Source organism: Hippocampus zosterae, chromosome 6, assembly GCF_025434085.1.
Source record: "Hippocampus zosterae strain Florida chromosome 6, ASM2543408v3, whole genome shotgun sequence".
Taxonomy (NCBI): Eukaryota; Metazoa; Chordata; class Actinopteri; order Syngnathiformes; family Syngnathidae; genus Hippocampus; species Hippocampus zosterae.
Window position 1 is genome coordinate 11,112,850 of NC_067456.1, and position 17,617 is coordinate 11,130,466.

Sequence of the window (17,617 nt, forward strand, 5' to 3'; positions counted from 1 at the left end):
TATGCTACATACACAATGGTATTCATCAGTGGAAAGTGAGGAATGGGTGAAATGTTCTTGATACTAATGCATTCATTATTATTATTTTTAATAAGCTTGGGAGACTCCCTGAATGTTTTGAACCCCTGTTAGCATCAATCGATTCCACAAAATTGACAGAATTATTAATGATGTCTTCATTGATTAGTTCCATCCTTAGTGGAAATGCGGGCCACATGAAAATTTATTGTGGCGCGCTAAACTGAGCTGCAATACTTGGTAGAAATGTGACTTAAAGAAATGAAAAAAAAAAAGGGATCAAAAGTATTATATTCTACTTCTATTGTTTGGCCTGTAGTTTATATTTTTTATGTACTTTAATTATCTTGTTTTGTAATTCATTTATTTGCACATAATTGTGAATTTATCAGTTTTGATTATCGTGACTTGTACTCTGTTTTTTTGAGAGAAAAAAATAACACAAATGAGATTCAAAAGTTTTTACTGTGTTGTTTTCTGTTTTATCTTTATTTGTCCTGTTCGTTGAATTTGTTCATATCTCATTTTATGTCTTCATTGACAATAGTATAAAAGTAGTGTGCTACTCCCGGAAAAGCAAGCAAACATTTACGCGTCGGAATTTCAAGGACTTTTGTGGCTCTAGAGCGCCTCCATAAACTGCAGATTGTGTGTTTTAAAGCTACCTTCGAGGGGCTTGTATTTGCTTATTTGAAACATCTTCCTTCCTTTTCCGGCATTTCTTTCAATAAAGGCAAATGTTTATTAGTGTTGTGTGTGTGTGTGTGTGTGTGCGCGCGCGCGTGCGTGCGCGCCTTTATATTCATTATTGCAGTTTGAACATTTTTTACCCAGCGGCGCCTTTCTTTACGTCTCCAAAATTCACACAAATATGCCGCGGCATCATTGTGAAAGTGAAAAGCGTTGCTCGTTAACCAATATCACCTGTCTCCTTCAAAACACTGTTGCCATCGGCGACGAGTGCACAATCTGCCTCAGGCTTGCACCGAGTCTGTTGATATGCTGTCGAGTAAAAAGTTATATAGCGTGCATCTTGTAGCATCTCTGAACAGTTGTGCTGTTGTGAATCGATGAAGGAAATACTGCTTGCCTTGGTATTTTATTTTTTTTTAAACTAAAGGTGTTAAGAGTCAAAAGCAGAGGTCAGTGCTGACTGGTGCATTAGTTCAGTGTGCGGAGTTATTGCAGTTGCTTGCGGCAAAGCAAATGTGTCTTTTGGGTGTTGTAATAATTGATGCAGTGGTTGTGTGGGTTTCCTCTTGGTGCCCCTCAGCAGTAGCATAAGTGGTCTCTATGTAATTGTTTCTTACCTGGTTTCTGTTCCAAGCAGTACAGAATGGTTGAGAGGTGGTAAGGTATGCATTTTTGGAGCTTCGAGTACGACCCCAGTCATCTCTACTCTGCTTCATTCTGTTGTCCACCTCAAAATAGCACGGCGGTAAACTAAAAACCACGCTGCACTGAATGCATCGGTGTGATTGATAGATGCTTACAAACACCAACAATGAACAATACCACCACTCTTATGTTTTTAAATCTGTGCACAATACGGAGATGCGTTTATTGAAGAGGAGACGAAAGGCTGCTGCAGCAAAATGGAGTCAGTAACCCTTTCAGGGACATCGGTTACTACAGTGGACAGCTTATCATGTTATCAGGTTACACTGTTAAAAAAGCTGCAGCCTGCAGACCTCACCACTGGTACACCTTCATACCACATTATTGATTTCAGGATTGGTTGTGGGAGTTGTGACGTTGCGTGTGTGTGTCATTTCTCGCCACCAATCCTGTTGCAAGACAAATCTGCTTAACCATTATGGGGTCAGCTTAGCATATTTAAAGCCCCACCGGAAAAGTACCCCAAGAAGAAATCAGACTTCAATCACTGGAGATGTGGGCTGGAATTTATTTATTTTTAAATTGCAAGTCTCGAACCGAGGAAATAAAACGAGGAGGATGTTGAGAGAAAAGAAAAACAAGAGGGTGACTCAAGCAAGTGGGGTGGTGTCGAAGTGAGAGATGATAGAGTGGAAAACATCAGGAATTCGTCCTGATGAGAGGAAGAAATGACTATTTTCATCCGCGGGTGTGTTTATAGCGATGTAGAAAATGTGAGAGGCCTCTGCATCAGGGCCCAAGTGGAGGAGGCCGACTCATGTCGTCATTATCTAACCTTTTGCTGATACCAGCCTTGTGTGTGAAACATGAATACTAAAGAAATATGACAAATGTAATTGTTTGTGTATGAAGGCCAAGATCATAAAATCTTTAACCATTCGGTTTATGCGGAATGTCACATGACCAAATTCGGCAAAGAGGTGAGCGGGATTCCCACGTGTGCTGGCATAACTAGCGTTAACTACTGCTTGATGAAATTGGACCTGAATTTACTAAAATGTCATTTTCTTATTGCTAGCGCTGTCAAAAAGAAGTTGGGTGTGAATTTCAAAACATTGAACGCAGCTATGGTCGTGTCACCGTACTGTTGACTGTCAAAGCACTCACAGTTGGAAATTCAACACGATGGCCATACTCATTTACTTTTATTTTAGTGCCTTTCCCATGTTTGTTCCAATTAGCATCGGTTTGATAGGACTTTGTATTATTGACCAACATTTGTATACAAAGTACTTTGAGTGGTATATGGCACTGCAGTCTGTCTGTTCTTTTTCACAGGGAGCAATGTGGACTGAAAATCTACTTGGTTTTGTTAGATGCTTGCGCTAACTATAAATCTATTCAAGCGTCATACTTTGAGTTGTATATGGCACTTGAGTCCATCTGTTTGTCATTTTTGACAAGGAACAATGCGAACGAAAAATGTACTAGGTTTTGTTAGCTGCTCACAATAAATCTGTTCCAGCATAATTGCCTTCGAGGTAACAAATGCAGCGTCCTCACCCCAAATCCCCTCCCTGCGCTGAAAAACACTTTGAAGTCAACTTCAATTTTTAAATTTCACCATTATTCACTAATCACTGTCCTTGTTCCTCCCTGGACATGAGACATGCAAAGGTCCTCTGAGAGTCTATCTGACAGGGCCCGGTGTTCTGAAATCCCACAATAGCCTCTCAACATCTATCGCCCCAGGCAACAGGCGTGGCAAATGGCTACACTTTGCGTGCAGTGCACCCGGCGAGCCTGAGGTAGATCAATGTCGTCGCTCAGAGTCTTCGGGCCGTAAAACTTCTGATCCAATGTCCCCCAAGGCCCTCACAGCAATCACAACAGCTCCAAATTAAAGACTTAAAAAAAACAAAAATAACCTGTTAACCTACACGGCCCAGTGAGCATTGTAGCTGGCTCACAGTCACTGCACAATCTAATCAGAGCCACAAAAAAAAAAAACTGTTTAAAAATTGTTGCCTTAACAAAAGATACTAGTGTTTGCTTTAAATTGATGTGCTGCACTTTCCAGAACCTAAATAATTCCGCCCACCGTATCCGGCTGGCAATACTCAAGTGAATCTCAATTTCATTCCCCTCTCAAGAAATTGAAGCCACAAAGTGTGGGTGTTCACAAATTACAATAAATAGTATATTTTTAAGTCGACTGTTTATCATTTTCAACTGTCTTTTCCATCACTGTTATTCATAGCTTCCGAACAGGGTGTCTACTATTTATGAAAAGCCATCTGTTCTTTTTTTTTTTAAACTAAGCAGCTAATTGCATTGTTGAGCACAAACCTCTGCTGAAACAGGCAAGCAAGGATGGCATCGCGCTAATTTGACAGTGCGACTATTAACAAGATGTACTGTGATTAAAGCGCCACCATTGTTCGACCTCGTCTGACACAACGCAGCTGCTCTGTCAAACGACTGTCGTCGTCATCTACCGAGTAAAATGCCTCTTCGCTCGAGGAAATTAAATCCCTTAACCTGACAAGGATTCGTGGAAAACAATTAAGAACTGACAAAAATGACGGTGTTGACCAACAAGCTTTAAAAGCATGAATAAGAAAATTCCATCTCATACAGCACTGGCCATTAATGTTATTGGTTATGAAATGCATATGGAGAAATGTAAAGAAGAGAATTATTCTTTTGATTTTGAAGAGTACGCATCCCAAATTTAAAGAACGTAAACATTTTATGTCGCATAGTGGCCTCTACTCCACCAGGTGTCATATCATCTAAACCAGTGTGGTGGATGTTGTTGCCGTTTCCGAACGAAGCAGTAGAGGTCGCTGTGGCATGCCGAGGTTGGATTATACTTTTGCGGAAGGCTTTTTTTCATTGTAGTGAATCTAGCTGCGAGGCAAGAGCACAGAAAAAGATTTCGTATAACGGAACAGGGGAACCTTTCGTTGTAGGGGGAGCAGAAAACTGGGCATGGCTTTCATGCATGAAAGTGTTTTCACACCAAGGGGGTATTTTCACCCATGTAGGTTTCATTGTAGAGGAGTTTCACTGTACAAGTAAACAGCTCCTTGAAATCAGCGGTACCCAACCTTTTTTGTGTCACGTTTCAGTTGAGACAAGTTTGTGCTGTTTGCGGACCGGTAACCATTTCTTTTTAAATTGTCAGTTTTAAAGCGCTTGTAACTGGCAACAAAGGTAATTATCAAGTCATTAAATTATTTTTCATTGAGTTCAAACAGTGCTATTCTGTTCTGCAACAAATGTAGAATAAAATAAAATAACACAGTGAACCATTAAGAAATGGACCAATCAGGAATAATAAATACGCCTTATTATGCAAACATCATAATTTTTTAAAGTTAGAGCCTTCATAAGGCGTAAGTATCGATGCTATTTGTAAACGTGACTGATCAAAAGATAACACGATTGATTGCTGCTTTCATCTGGTGGCTGGCTGCTGGCTAGTTATTGGCGACAAAACTGCTAATGTTTACGCGGGCAGGCTGTGCAAACTCTGCTCATATTTTCATGCTTTCCACTTGATCACTTGGGTGCTGCTTGTTTAAATGATTCAACAGGTTTCTTGTTTTGCCTTGTTTTTGACAACATACCATGCACAACAGTTTCCTCCTCCACGTCGCTCTAGAGATACCGCCAGGGGAGGAACTTCTCCTGTCAAAACAGCTTCATCCTTTGGAAGTCATGGCTGCTCATCAGCTGCGCGTTTAGCTGTACATTTGCTGACTGCTTCTTCTTTCATTTATTGGTGGATTTGAAAAACAATGGTAGAAAAATCTTTCTCTGCGTGGCCCGGTCCAAAATGGGACGAGGCCCAGCATTGGTCTGCGGACTGGTGATTGGGGACCCCTTCTTTAAATGATATTTCAGCGAACTCACTTTATGGGAGCAATCATTCACACGGACAATTAAGAGTTACCGGGTAAACCCATTTGAACTCCATTTCTAACCAAAACAACAGCGCCTTGCAAAGTACCCGAGCCACCTGGACCATTGACAGTGGATGCAGGACAACACTGATGACTATCTAGTTTTTATTGACACTACCTTAAAATAACAGAAAGCATATCTTCAATACTTGAACAAATAAACGCCTGCCAAATCCTCATCTTCTTTTGATGTTGACTCAGTGCACTCGCTTTGTGCTGTGCTTCAAATGCACAGAAATCCCATTTGAACACAAACACAAAATGCAGTCGCTTGGATCACAGTGTTACATACGGTACCTGAAATGCAAACATGATGGGAAAGAAAAAAACAAGGAATGTATTTTTCTAAATACTAAAAGTATATTTGGATTGGAACCGCTTTTGAAAACTGTCCAAACTGTTTCAACTGTTTGAGTTCGGTCCTCACGTCTCCCATTCAGTTCGTCATGCACAACTCAAGATTGAGTGGCTTGACTTACGACTTGCTTGACCCTCATAATGACGTGACTCAACTTGCTTGAACATTCACGGGGACTCCAGTTGACTAGCTTGACCTTTAACACGGTAAATTGGGACTTGCTTTGAAAGTTGGCAGTGAAGACTCGAGACTTACTTGGCCACGCACGTGCAGGATGTGATTTACTCCCAACTCAGCTGATGGAATGCTGATTCATACTATCGTACACTTTGACTTGCTTAACATTTGAAGGTTGAGAATAATTCATTCTGGGAACATGTTCATTGGCTTCCACGATAGCATCTTTTGACCCCATAAGCTGCATTTAGGGGGTACGTAAAAAGAAAAAAAAAGATGTGTGTGTCTGACTTTAACACTCAATCGCCACCCAGCTTTCAGCCATGACCGCTGATGATTTATTGACAGTTAAATGGAGGATTCACCACCCGACAGACCAGTTTAAACATGGCTTCCATGTCTATTAACCTAACCCCACTTATACTTTCACCTCACCCTTGCATCTTCTCCTTCATTTTTCTTTTTTTTAACCAAGCGACGCCACCTCACTCTGCCTTCAGAGACGCACGCACACACACACACACACACACACACACACACACAGCCTCCTTCTGCCCCTCGGCTTAACCACATTTCTAATGATCTGACCCCGAGACCTCTGTATGTTAATGATCTTCAACTCCTCCTACAGACACGCACATGCACAACAGAGAATATCCTACACCTGTGTGTGTGTGTGTGTGTCTCCTTCCTTTTGTTACACAAAGGCAACCTCAGAATGCTAAACAAATGAGCAATTAGCCGGCAGACATAAACAAGCAGCCCGGGTTTCTTGAAGGAATTAGGAACAATGTGTTTGTTCTTCGTCCTTGAGAGAAATTGGATTATCCAAAATGAAGGCCTTTATTATCTTTTGGCACTTGCAAGGTATCCGAGGATCCTTAATCCTTAAACCTGATGTTGAAAGACTTAACAAATACCGGTGCCTCAGACACAATAATACATTGTTATATTTGCACATAATACATAATATAATAATATAAATATATTTGCATCTTAGCATAACAGATCGAAATTAAACGAACCATCAAGAATTGTTTTTTTGGGGGGTAGTGGGGGGAGCGGCATCTAAAAATAATATTTCTGATTGATCATCCAGTTTTTTTAATATATTTTTTTCAATTACTTTTTTAAATGGCTAATTATCATATTTAGTTGAGATGGCTTAAATATGATCGAAGTGGGTCTTCAAGAGTCTTAACATTGCAGGCACTCTGACATATCACCAATTGCACAACTGATGCGCAGTTAAATTCAGGGTTTGTCATTTTCTCTCGTCTTCTGTGACAACAGTTTTCTGCATTTGGGGTAAAATTTGGGTTGCAGGTGATGAGTCAAATTGGGTCCAAAGTTGGAAAGAGAAACTTGTAATAGAATTAACAGGTCTTTTTTGAGTTGGTGGTCTGAAATTTCAGATTTCCCAGTATTCATATACAAATTTAAAATACAATTGAGCTCACAGACCCACACAGAAGCACTTAAAAGTGCCATGGTGGTCACGGAAGTCTTGCACTCCAAAGCTTAAGGTCCATGATTTTTTTCTGAAATAAAAAATGGGGCCCTGGAGTTTACTTTCTTGTGGTATTTCCATCGCTGTTCATAATTAGAGCCGGGCGTTTGCGCCGTTGTGGGAATGACCACATACTACTTTCTTTCTGGTTAATGGAAGCAGCTTATTCCCTTTAAATTCATGTGTCCGGTACAGATGGCCGGAAGGTGCTTTTTGAAAGATATGAAACATGATAATAAAACAATATCAATTGATTTCTACAATGATGATTCAGAGGGTTCGTTGCACACTTTTGTGATATTTCTGAATGAAATACAATGCTATCCAACACACATCCATGGAGCTCCTTCTGCCTGCATCTCGTTCAAATCCACCAAAATCACGTTAGGCTACCTTGCGCCAAAATTTAGGCCTCCTTTTAGCTGGCTTAACGATTCACTTCTTTCCAGCCATCAAAGTGTCAGGTGTCCTCGGGGAGTGTAAAAAATGTCTGCCGTAACACCCAGCACGGCACAGTCTGCCAAATTCCCTATTCTCGCAAAAGAAAGACTTGCACCTGCACGACAATCAGGTTACACCGTTTTTTTACAAAGTCATCACGTTTTATAGATATATCATTTAGGTATTTAATATAGTGCATAATCACATGATAAACGATTGAGTCTGTCGCCCACTCCCTGTGGTCATATTCATTAAATGAGAGGTCTTCAATTTGATCAAAGTGGCCTTAAAGTATACCATTTCTCTTCTTTAAGCTAGCAGCTGGCAGCCCCCCCCCCCCCCCCCCCCGTCGCTGTTCTGTATGAAAAGCGTTCATACAAAATAGGCGAATGGACTTCCAGCACGACAACAACTGCAACAACACACAGCTTTTCTATAAAAACATCTACCGCTGGGCTATTTTCATTCTGCTCCCCTATCGAGGCTTCGTCAATCCCCACGAGTCATTGACATGCGCACGTCCACGCCAGCTGGTCAAGCTTGGACCGCACAACACACACCCGAACACACGCTTTATTCTCGGCCACGTCCCCTTGGCTGCAGCTGGATGTTAAAATTCATTTGAAGCGGCCGCATGAGAGGAAAGGCATCCATTGTCATTTTATGCTCATGGGAAATCAATCCCCGCTCATAATGCACTGGCCTTGAGCCATGCTGATGTTTTTAATATGGATGTGCGTTTCTGTGTTTGAATAATTTTTCTCTGTCTGTGACGTGAACCAAACTGAGTTGAATTTTCTCCCCACTGCCAATTTTGCGATGTTGTTCGTAGGCTCACGCTACTCGCACACAAACTTGGCAGCAATATCGAGACGGTGCACGAAGATACAAAGTTTCTGTTTTCACTGTCTTAATTACATGCTAATGACACCTGCACGCTGTTGCCAAAACAAACCCATTTCCCCCTCCGTCACAGGGGGAGACTCGCTCGCTGTTGCATCTTGTCACTTTCGCAGTCTTTCTTCAAGTTCACGCTGCGGTTTAGCTTTGACTGCCTGCTGGGTGTTGAGTATGGAGGAAGGTTATTTTAGTTCATGAAAACTAATGAAATAACCAAGATTAGAATTGAAAAAAGGGGGGGGGGTTGTTAGCAAAGTAAAATTTAAAACAAAAAATGTTTTTTTTTTTCCTCCAAAAAAGCCAAAACCACCTGAAACTACACTTTCTGTTGATAAAACTAACTAAAGCGAACTGGAATTATCCCAAACGTCCTTTGTTTTTATCTTATATCTTACATGAGGTCTTGGGGTTTATTAGATATTCTTGTACACCTTTAGCTGCAGAAAAAGGTAAATTGTTCGAGAATTATAGTTTACGACACAATGCTTTCTTTCTTATATCTTGCACTTGCCAAATACTCCAAATATAAAAAAAACCCCTCAAACTTACACCAAAACTAAAATGAAGCTTTTTTTTATGTTAAATATAACACTCGACAGCAAATTTTAATCAGAGATGGCTGCATGTGTTCCTTCATGAATTGTTTTTCGGAGTACATCAGGTTTTTCACTTACCGTATTCATTTTTAGCTTAGTTTACTTGCATCTCTGATATACAAAAAAAATAGTAAATATTTGTTGACCAGTCTAATCAAAAACAAAGTTGCTTTAAAGACCAATTAAAACTAACTGAATAAAAAAAATAAACATCACTATTTGATGAAATGCAATTATTTATTTAGACTCCAGTCATGCATCGAATGTCACACGGAATGAATCTACCCAACAGGTGTTGGGACATTTTGAGTGACAAAACGCTTCCCCACAGGAACCCGTTTGGATCAATACCATAACTTAAGTGCCTCTCCTTAAGTCTTCATCTCCTCCATCTTGGCTAATAACAACTTAACAACCTAATAAAGTCGCCCATGCACCTTAGACAATTAGAGTGGCTGTGGCGGCCATATGCGGTGTGTGTGGTTCGGCACGCCATCCTCATAAAGATACGATCCGCTTGTCTCCACTCTCATTCAGGACCGTCCTCGGTCATCAGCAATGACGACGACTCTGCCTCGCCCCTCCACCACGTCTCCAATGGCAGTAACACGCCATCCTCCTCTGAGATGGGGCCTGACGCCGTAATCATCGGCATGACGAAGATCCCCGTCATCGAGAACCCACAATACTTCAGGAGCTCCAACAGCTTGCTCAAGACAGACACCTGTAAGTAGCATACCGAGACCAACCCCGAAACCGATTATGTCCAAAGCTTGACCCCGCCGCACATTTTTTTTAGTGGCCCACTTGACACACCTATAACTATTTGCCTCATCACCTGTATCAGAAAGTTGAGATGCAGCAGTCCTTCCAAATAAATACAACATAACCTATTCACAAAAAGTTTGAGATATTCAGCTTTTGAGTAAAATTTCAGGATGATCTTAAAATGAGTGATTCATTGTTGCAGTACGTTTTGCACTATTTGGTGTTCTCCAACAAGGAGCTGAATGGCAAAATTCACCACCAAAGTTTGATTCATGAATCTCTACGCATATGCTGGTTCAAATAGAATTGGTATTTAAACAGTCCAATTCAACATTCACATTTTGACCCTACGAAACAAAGATAATGGCAAATTCGTTGACTGAAACGTCCTTGCCATTCGAGGAAGTGGCCACTGATATTATGGTTATATTGTATGTACAGTGCTGTGGAATAATATTTGCCCCCTCCCTGATTTCTGTGTTCTCTGTCTATTTATGACATACAAAGGTTTCAAGTCATCAAACCAATTTTAATATCACACAGTGACTACCCAAGAAAATACAACATGCAGTGTGTGATAAATATGCAAAGAACACAGAAATCAGGAAGGAGGCAATTTTTCATTGCACTGTAAATGGAATGAGATAATTTATTGATGGATTGTTTTTAGCATGTTGTGAGTCCTCAACTGACAACCCCCATTTTCATGAGCAGGTACATTGTTTGGTGCAGAGAGAGATGCTTTTACACGAGCGGCAGCGCTTAAATTAACTGTGAACGTTGTTTCTAGGTTGCCGTGGTGAAATAGTGGCTCCTGTCATGGCAATGACCTTGTGGAGTATCAGCCAATGTCTGTTCTGAGGGACGATTAGAAATAAGGAACGCACATGTGAGCAGACGCTCGGCAATGTTACCGTTCATAAAAATGTAACGTAACTTACCTGGTACTTGTGATTGGTTCACACTCACCGGTTACTTGAATCGTAAAGCCAAATGAGCATGAATACACGCACGCACTCGTGCGCACACGCTCCGTTATTGACCTGTTCCATCAATGTGACATTATGATTATTGGCAAGTCATAAAAGCTCTTTCAGGCTGCGACCTTGTGTAGCAAATTAGCTAAGAGAGGTGGAGTGGGGTGGGGGTTGTAGTGGTGGGAGAGGGGGCGGGGGGTTATATAAAAATGGTAAATGGGGGATTGACCTTTTAAGGCCTGCAACACAAGCGAGCAATACAGTAGGATTTACGACATGAGAGAATAATAAAAGCAGCCAGATCAATGCCGGTCAATATTGTGTGTGTTTTGTGTATAATACAGCCATTAAAAGTAATAAACAGGGCGCTTACTGACGGTTTGATTGTGGTGCATATGGACCTATATATATTTTTTTTTGTCAGCAGCTTTGATGAGGCTGCAGTATAATGCACTTAAACATGGCAAGTGAGAAATGTATTTGATCATCCACTCTGCTGATATGCTGTAAATGCCTCATTAACATTAACAACACCTTACTTGACAACGATGATGTGGCATGAGTCAATGTATGGAAACACTCAAGGTTTACAGTTGCTTTCCTGTGGATGCGATGCAGGTTGTAGGGGTGGGGGGAAATGTTACAGTGGGATGGCCAGAGTGACAACCCCTCAGTGAGGTGGTGGCCAGAGTTGCAGCCCACGCCTGACAGATGAGATATTAGACGTCTGCAATCAATTCGATGCGGATGAGTGAGAATGCTAACATGAATGTTAAAGTGAATAGGAAGGAATTTGTATTTTTTTCCTTCTTGACCTCACAGACCGCAATGATATTATCCCACATAGAAATCGCTTACATTCGGGCTAGTGGTACTACATTTCCCATGATTCTTAGACACAGAAGCAGGAAATAGTCCTAGTTCCAGTATAGATGCCTGCTAGCAATGAGATTAGGATGAGAATGAAAATGTAAACGTAATCGGAAGGAATTTGAATTCAAGACGACCAACAGAAAAGCATGACAAGGCGCACTGTTGACGTTTCAGAAAAATAAAGCAATTTATCTTATCATCTGACAAATACAATAATTAAATGTGCCCAATTAAATGGCAAGGTTCGACTTCTGACACACACGGTAGCTCTCCAAGAAGTAATGGTTGAACTCCAAACTGTCGCACATTTGGAGCCTTCCACTGTCTATTATTATGTTGCACAGGCAAAGAGCAGCCGTCCAATTTTGTTGATATAGCTTTTATGTGCAGTTTTTATTTCAGGTCGGGTCGTGGAAAGATTTGGAACAGAGATTGCGGAAGGCAATTCAGGAAATAAGATGTTGATGAAGGGGGGGAGTGTGTCTGTGTGCGAGTGCGCAGATGGCCACATATTGTAAAGGGAGCAGGAAAAATAATTGAAAAAGTGTAGGGTGCTTGATGGGAAATGACAGAGCAGGCGCTTTTAGACATTGCCGCAAACAGAAAAACAACTGACGCAATTAGACTGCTGGAGTTGAAGAATGAGTGAGATAATGTGGCGGGGTGCAAATGATGGAAGGGGGAGGAATGTTAATTAAAAAGCAAGAGGGAGTAAACAACGGGGCCAACAGAGATCTTCCATAAAGACAGAGTGTGACGCAACAGCACCTTTTACACTCCCTGTAAAAGCCAGCATTTTTCTGCTGTGTGCTTTTGCTAGGTTACGTGCAAAAAGCAAAGGAAGATGAATGTTCTATTCCAGCTCTGATCTGGCAATTTTACAGGATCTCTGTTGCAAAGAGGCTCAAGTTTACATGTCTACATCCAGTTTTATCAGTTTTACTGCAAAGGAATGGTTAATAATTGGGTATTATGCATTTCGAGCACTAGAAAAGGGACAACGGCTATACTGTATCAACAATTGGATGTTTTTGTTGATACTCTGCTCTTGCCTGTGCAACACATAAAACAATGATCAATGTCAATACAAAAAGGGTTGAGATACTTTCACTCCCTGATTGAAAAGTGGTACAAATATGGCTTGGAAAGCAAACATCTTCAGATCAGTTATTTACAAAACGCCAGGCAAAAACCACATCTGAAAGAGAACATGGACTAAAGAAGGCAAAAAATGATGAGGACGCAGTTAAAAGTTAAATGACCATAATTTTTATTCTTTATTATTATTATTTTTACATTTTGCGCAACTCTCATTTATTGTGCAATAATCTAATTGTAACATGTATTTGTTACATGTTTTGATGAATTTTTATGCTTAGGGAAAATGTTATGTCTGAATTTTGGGGATCTTGGAACGAATTGGGGCATTTACATGGAAAACACGTCTCTACTTACATTTTCTAGTTAAGAAATGTTTTCCAGAACCAATTAATTTTGTAAGTAGAGGTCCCATTGTATAACATTTGCGATCGTTGACCCCGACTGTTTTCCGCGCAAACTCTGAAGGAAATTTGCTCATGATGTATCCCACACCACAAAGACAATCACTCAAGGTAATCTTTCAGCAATGTGTCATAATCGAGCCTTTGGTGACTTTGATAAGAAGGCTGCTTGGAATGCTGAAATTCGGCTAGCTTAATAAGATATCCTTTATTCGTCCCACAATGGGGAAATTTACTTATTGGTATTTGTTCACCCCGCTTCACCTAGCATACCGCTACCTCACGCGCTCTTTCTCACTATTCTCACAAGCATGCGTTTTTATCCTTCTATCGAAGAAAAACCTTCAGGCATGTTGCCAGTTTTGAAATAAAGACACCAACACATCCACTTAGCCGCCACCCAAACCGTTTAACCAGCTGATTGCCTCTCCGCACTATTAAGCAATAAGCACTGAGCCACATGAAGACTTCCAAGCTTCGCACTTGTCTTGAATCAACATCTCGCATTGTGAACTCGGTGATGTATGGACACCGCTTGAGGTTGTTTACACATCTTTAAATTTGTGGCGCTATTGGGCCACTGCCCGCTACCACACAGCATATGTATGCTAAGAATGACAATCAAGAACGTCCGATGAAAAGCAAGTTATTTTATCTTGCCTTTTGCGCGTGGCTTCTTTCTATCCAAAATGAACTTCACCCCTCATAGATGTCAACTTTCACTCAACATTGCCCCTATTTGCTGTCTCTTATATCATTTTCAAGTGCCTCTTTCACACACATACCGACAGTCACATTTGAGTTTGTCTTCACTTGCAATCATCGATTCTTGGCTTTCTCTCAAAGATTATCCTGAGTGATTATCATATCGGGTGGGATGTTTTAAAAATGTTTTTTTTCCCCTCTTGGTCTGCTGAGATAACGGCCAAGTTTGAAAACCAGATGTGCTTACCCTGCTTTAGATGATTAGATGACATCAGATGTAAAAACGTATCTAAAATTGTGATTTTGCAGACAGTTTAAGGGGCTTCTCTCATTCTCACTCTCATTCGCCCTCAGTGTAAATCGATGCAGCCTCTAAGGGACCGCTCGGATCTTAATGTGATATTCTGAGTGGACAGCTTTTCTTCAAATGTGCTTCCTAATCACATCATAGATATATCTCGTCGCGCGCGCGTGTTTGTGTTAGGGTTAGGGTACCCTAACCAGCGGTACATTGCCACGTTCTTAAGGGCTGTGCAGAATAAAGGGAAACACACATCATCACGGTGAGATGTTAAAGGTTCTCTAAACGATCTGACGTGGAGTCACAGGTTGCCAAGCAACAAAGCGGGTTTGCCAAGTGATTCAGCTGTAGGCGAGCAGAAGGCAGTGAAGGATAACGCACGCACAAAAAGATTCCCCAAATGTGATCAAATAATACCTTTCCCGATGTTTGGAATAATGATGAGCATGATAAAAATGGATGGATTGGAAGTGGAACATTGGAGTGTCATTCTACTCCAAAAACGCTGTCTGAAGAAGACGCAACGTAACATTCAGTCATCGGTGCTCTTCTGTCTATGATTTAGGTTTCCATGCTCATGCTATTTTTCACTAAGAGGACTTTCTTTCTCCTCCTCCTCTAGTCGTCCACCACATCAAGAGGCACAACATCGTGTTGAAAAGGGAACTGGGAGAGGGAGCCTTTGGCAAAGTCTTCCTCGCCGAGTGTTACAACTTGTCACCTGACCAGGAGAAGATACTGGTGGCTGTCAAGGTAACATCAATGACATAGAGTAAATTGAATTTTAAGGTGGATTGCTTATCTTATGTTTAATATTCAGTCCTGCCAACCATCCATTCTCTCTATTGCCCTTACTGCGCCGGAATCGAAGAGATCTGCATGTCAAATCAAGCTGGCAATTGAAGCCGCCTCGTTGTACACAAATAAAAGCCAATAACGTTGTTCTTGACGGGGGATGTTATTGTGAGCGTGGCAATGTTTTTGCTGCAGAACTGCATCGCCGCAGCATGTTCGGGAATATTAAGCAGTTTACTGCACTGACTCCAACATGCACTCTCCTGAAAAATCTGGACATTCAATGTGTGTTACACACCTACTTCCTTTGCTCAAAAAGTCATAACCCACTTCTAGTCTATCAACTTGCTGCAGGAAAATCCCAAGCGAATGGTGGCAAAGGGTTACTTTTTTTTCAAATGAAACTACTATGCTCTACTCACTTCAACATCCATCCATCCATCCATTTTCCGAACCGCTTGATCCTCACTAGGGTCGCGGGGGTGCTGGAGCCTATCCCAGCTGTCTTCAGGGAGTAGGCTGGGGACACCCTGTCTATATATATATATATATATATATATATATATATATATATATATATATATATATATATATATATATATATTAGAGCTGTCAGTTTAGTGCGTTTTTATTGGCATTAATTTAAATGAATTTTAATGGGATTAAAATTTTTCTCGCGAGATTAACACAGCACACGTCACAAGCGGATGTTACGTTGCTCTATAAATACACCAGAAACAAAACAAGAAGCGCGCTGCAGAAGTACATGCCCATGTCTGTTTTGCCAGCCACGGCAGCGCGAGACACCGAAAACGGATACTTAAAGAGTTTATGAACGGAATGTATACTTATTAAAAAGTCGCCATATTGCTCCACTGACAAGACCAAAGTTATCTGTTCTTCTCTCTCTCTGTATCATACAGGTATACGATGTATGCCACTGACGCGATTGTTAGTTGTTTGGAACTATTTTGTGTGGAAGGTTACAGTGTTCTGTGTCCATGTAAATAGAGCGGGTGGAGCTTCTCTGTGTTCGTCTGACAGTGACAGTGTGCTACAGTGGTAGCGACCTAGCAAAAGTAAAATGTCTCCAGTGTTGTCATCGAACCAAGTGTAGTCATTCGAAATGAGGTCTACACAAAACCGTAGAAAGACTTCCGCGCAAGAAGGACCAATACAATCAACATAGCCTGACTGTGTTAAGGGGAGTGACCCCCCCTCCCTTTCAGAATGGTTTGCCCCTGCAGCACGGGGGAAGTGCGTGTGCTTGTTTGCACGGCCGGCAGTTTCCAATACAGCGGCACATAATGAACACTGGTCTCCGGTGTCTCGTTATTCTTCAACAAACATACAGAAACAGACTGCTGTGTTCAAAGCAAACTTGAGAAAAAGGAAGTATGCAACCATGGTTTAAATCCACTATAGGCTGAGTACTAGTGTACCTTAGATGTGCACTTTACAATGTTATATTGCTCTGTTTTGATTTCATAAAAAAAGCTGTTAAAGCAGCTGTTGTGTGACAAAATATTTTTTTCACCGTTATTGATGGACAGTAATATTGTGTGAGAGATTATGTGTGAATAACTGCACCAACTGAAAAATGTTCATGTAAAATTGAAAATCGAAATTGTTATTTCAGTAAATATTTGCATTTGGCACATAGAAAACTGATTCATGATTCCATGTTGATGAGAGCATTAAAATGGGGAAAAAATAGGACAAAAAAATGTAAAAGGAAATTCAGAAACGATAAAAAATTAATTTTTTAGTTGATTTGAGTTAATTATGACAGTTGCATTTTTAATTAGATTAAATATTTTAATCGTTTGACAGCTCTAATATATAGGTCATTTCCCTGCCGACTGCCCGAAAACGGCTGGGATAGGCTCCATATATATATATATATATATATATATATATATATATATATATATATATAGTTCCAAACAACTCCATATATATATATATATATATATATATATATGGAGCCTATCCCAGCCGTTTTCGGGCAGTCGGCAGGGAAATGACCTATATATTAGAGCTGTCAAACTTCAACATCCATCCATCCATCCATCCATTTTCCGAACCGCTTGATCCTCACTAGGGTCGCGGGGGTGCTGGAGCCTATCCCAGCTGTCTTCAGGGAGTAGGCTGGGGACACCCTGTCTATATATATATATATATATATATATATATATATATATATATATATATATATTAGAGCTGTCAGTTTAGTGCGTTTTTATTGGCATTAATTTATATATATATATATATATATATATATATATATATATATATATATATAAATGCCACTTCAAGTATCTTCATCTTCCTAACCGCTTGATCCTCACTAGGGTCGCGGGGGGTGCTGGAGCCTATCCCAGCTG

The 17,617-nt window shown here is 40.6% G+C and overlaps 1 protein-coding gene across 3 annotated transcripts in view; it reads left to right on the forward strand.

Moving 5' to 3' along the window:
* ntrk2a (neurotrophic tyrosine kinase, receptor, type 2a) overlaps nt 1-17,617 on the forward strand; it is a 73,539-nt gene that overhangs the window by 30,806 nt on the left and 25,116 nt on the right. For all 3 annotated transcript variants that reach the window (XM_052067820.1, XM_052067821.1, XM_052067822.1), the window contains 2 exons: nt 9,847-10,035; nt 15,058-15,188. In XM_052067820.1, coding sequence (XP_051923780.1) covers nt 9,847-10,035; nt 15,058-15,188 — 320 coding nt within the window. The remainder of the gene's footprint in view (nt 1-9,846; nt 10,036-15,057; nt 15,189-17,617) is intronic.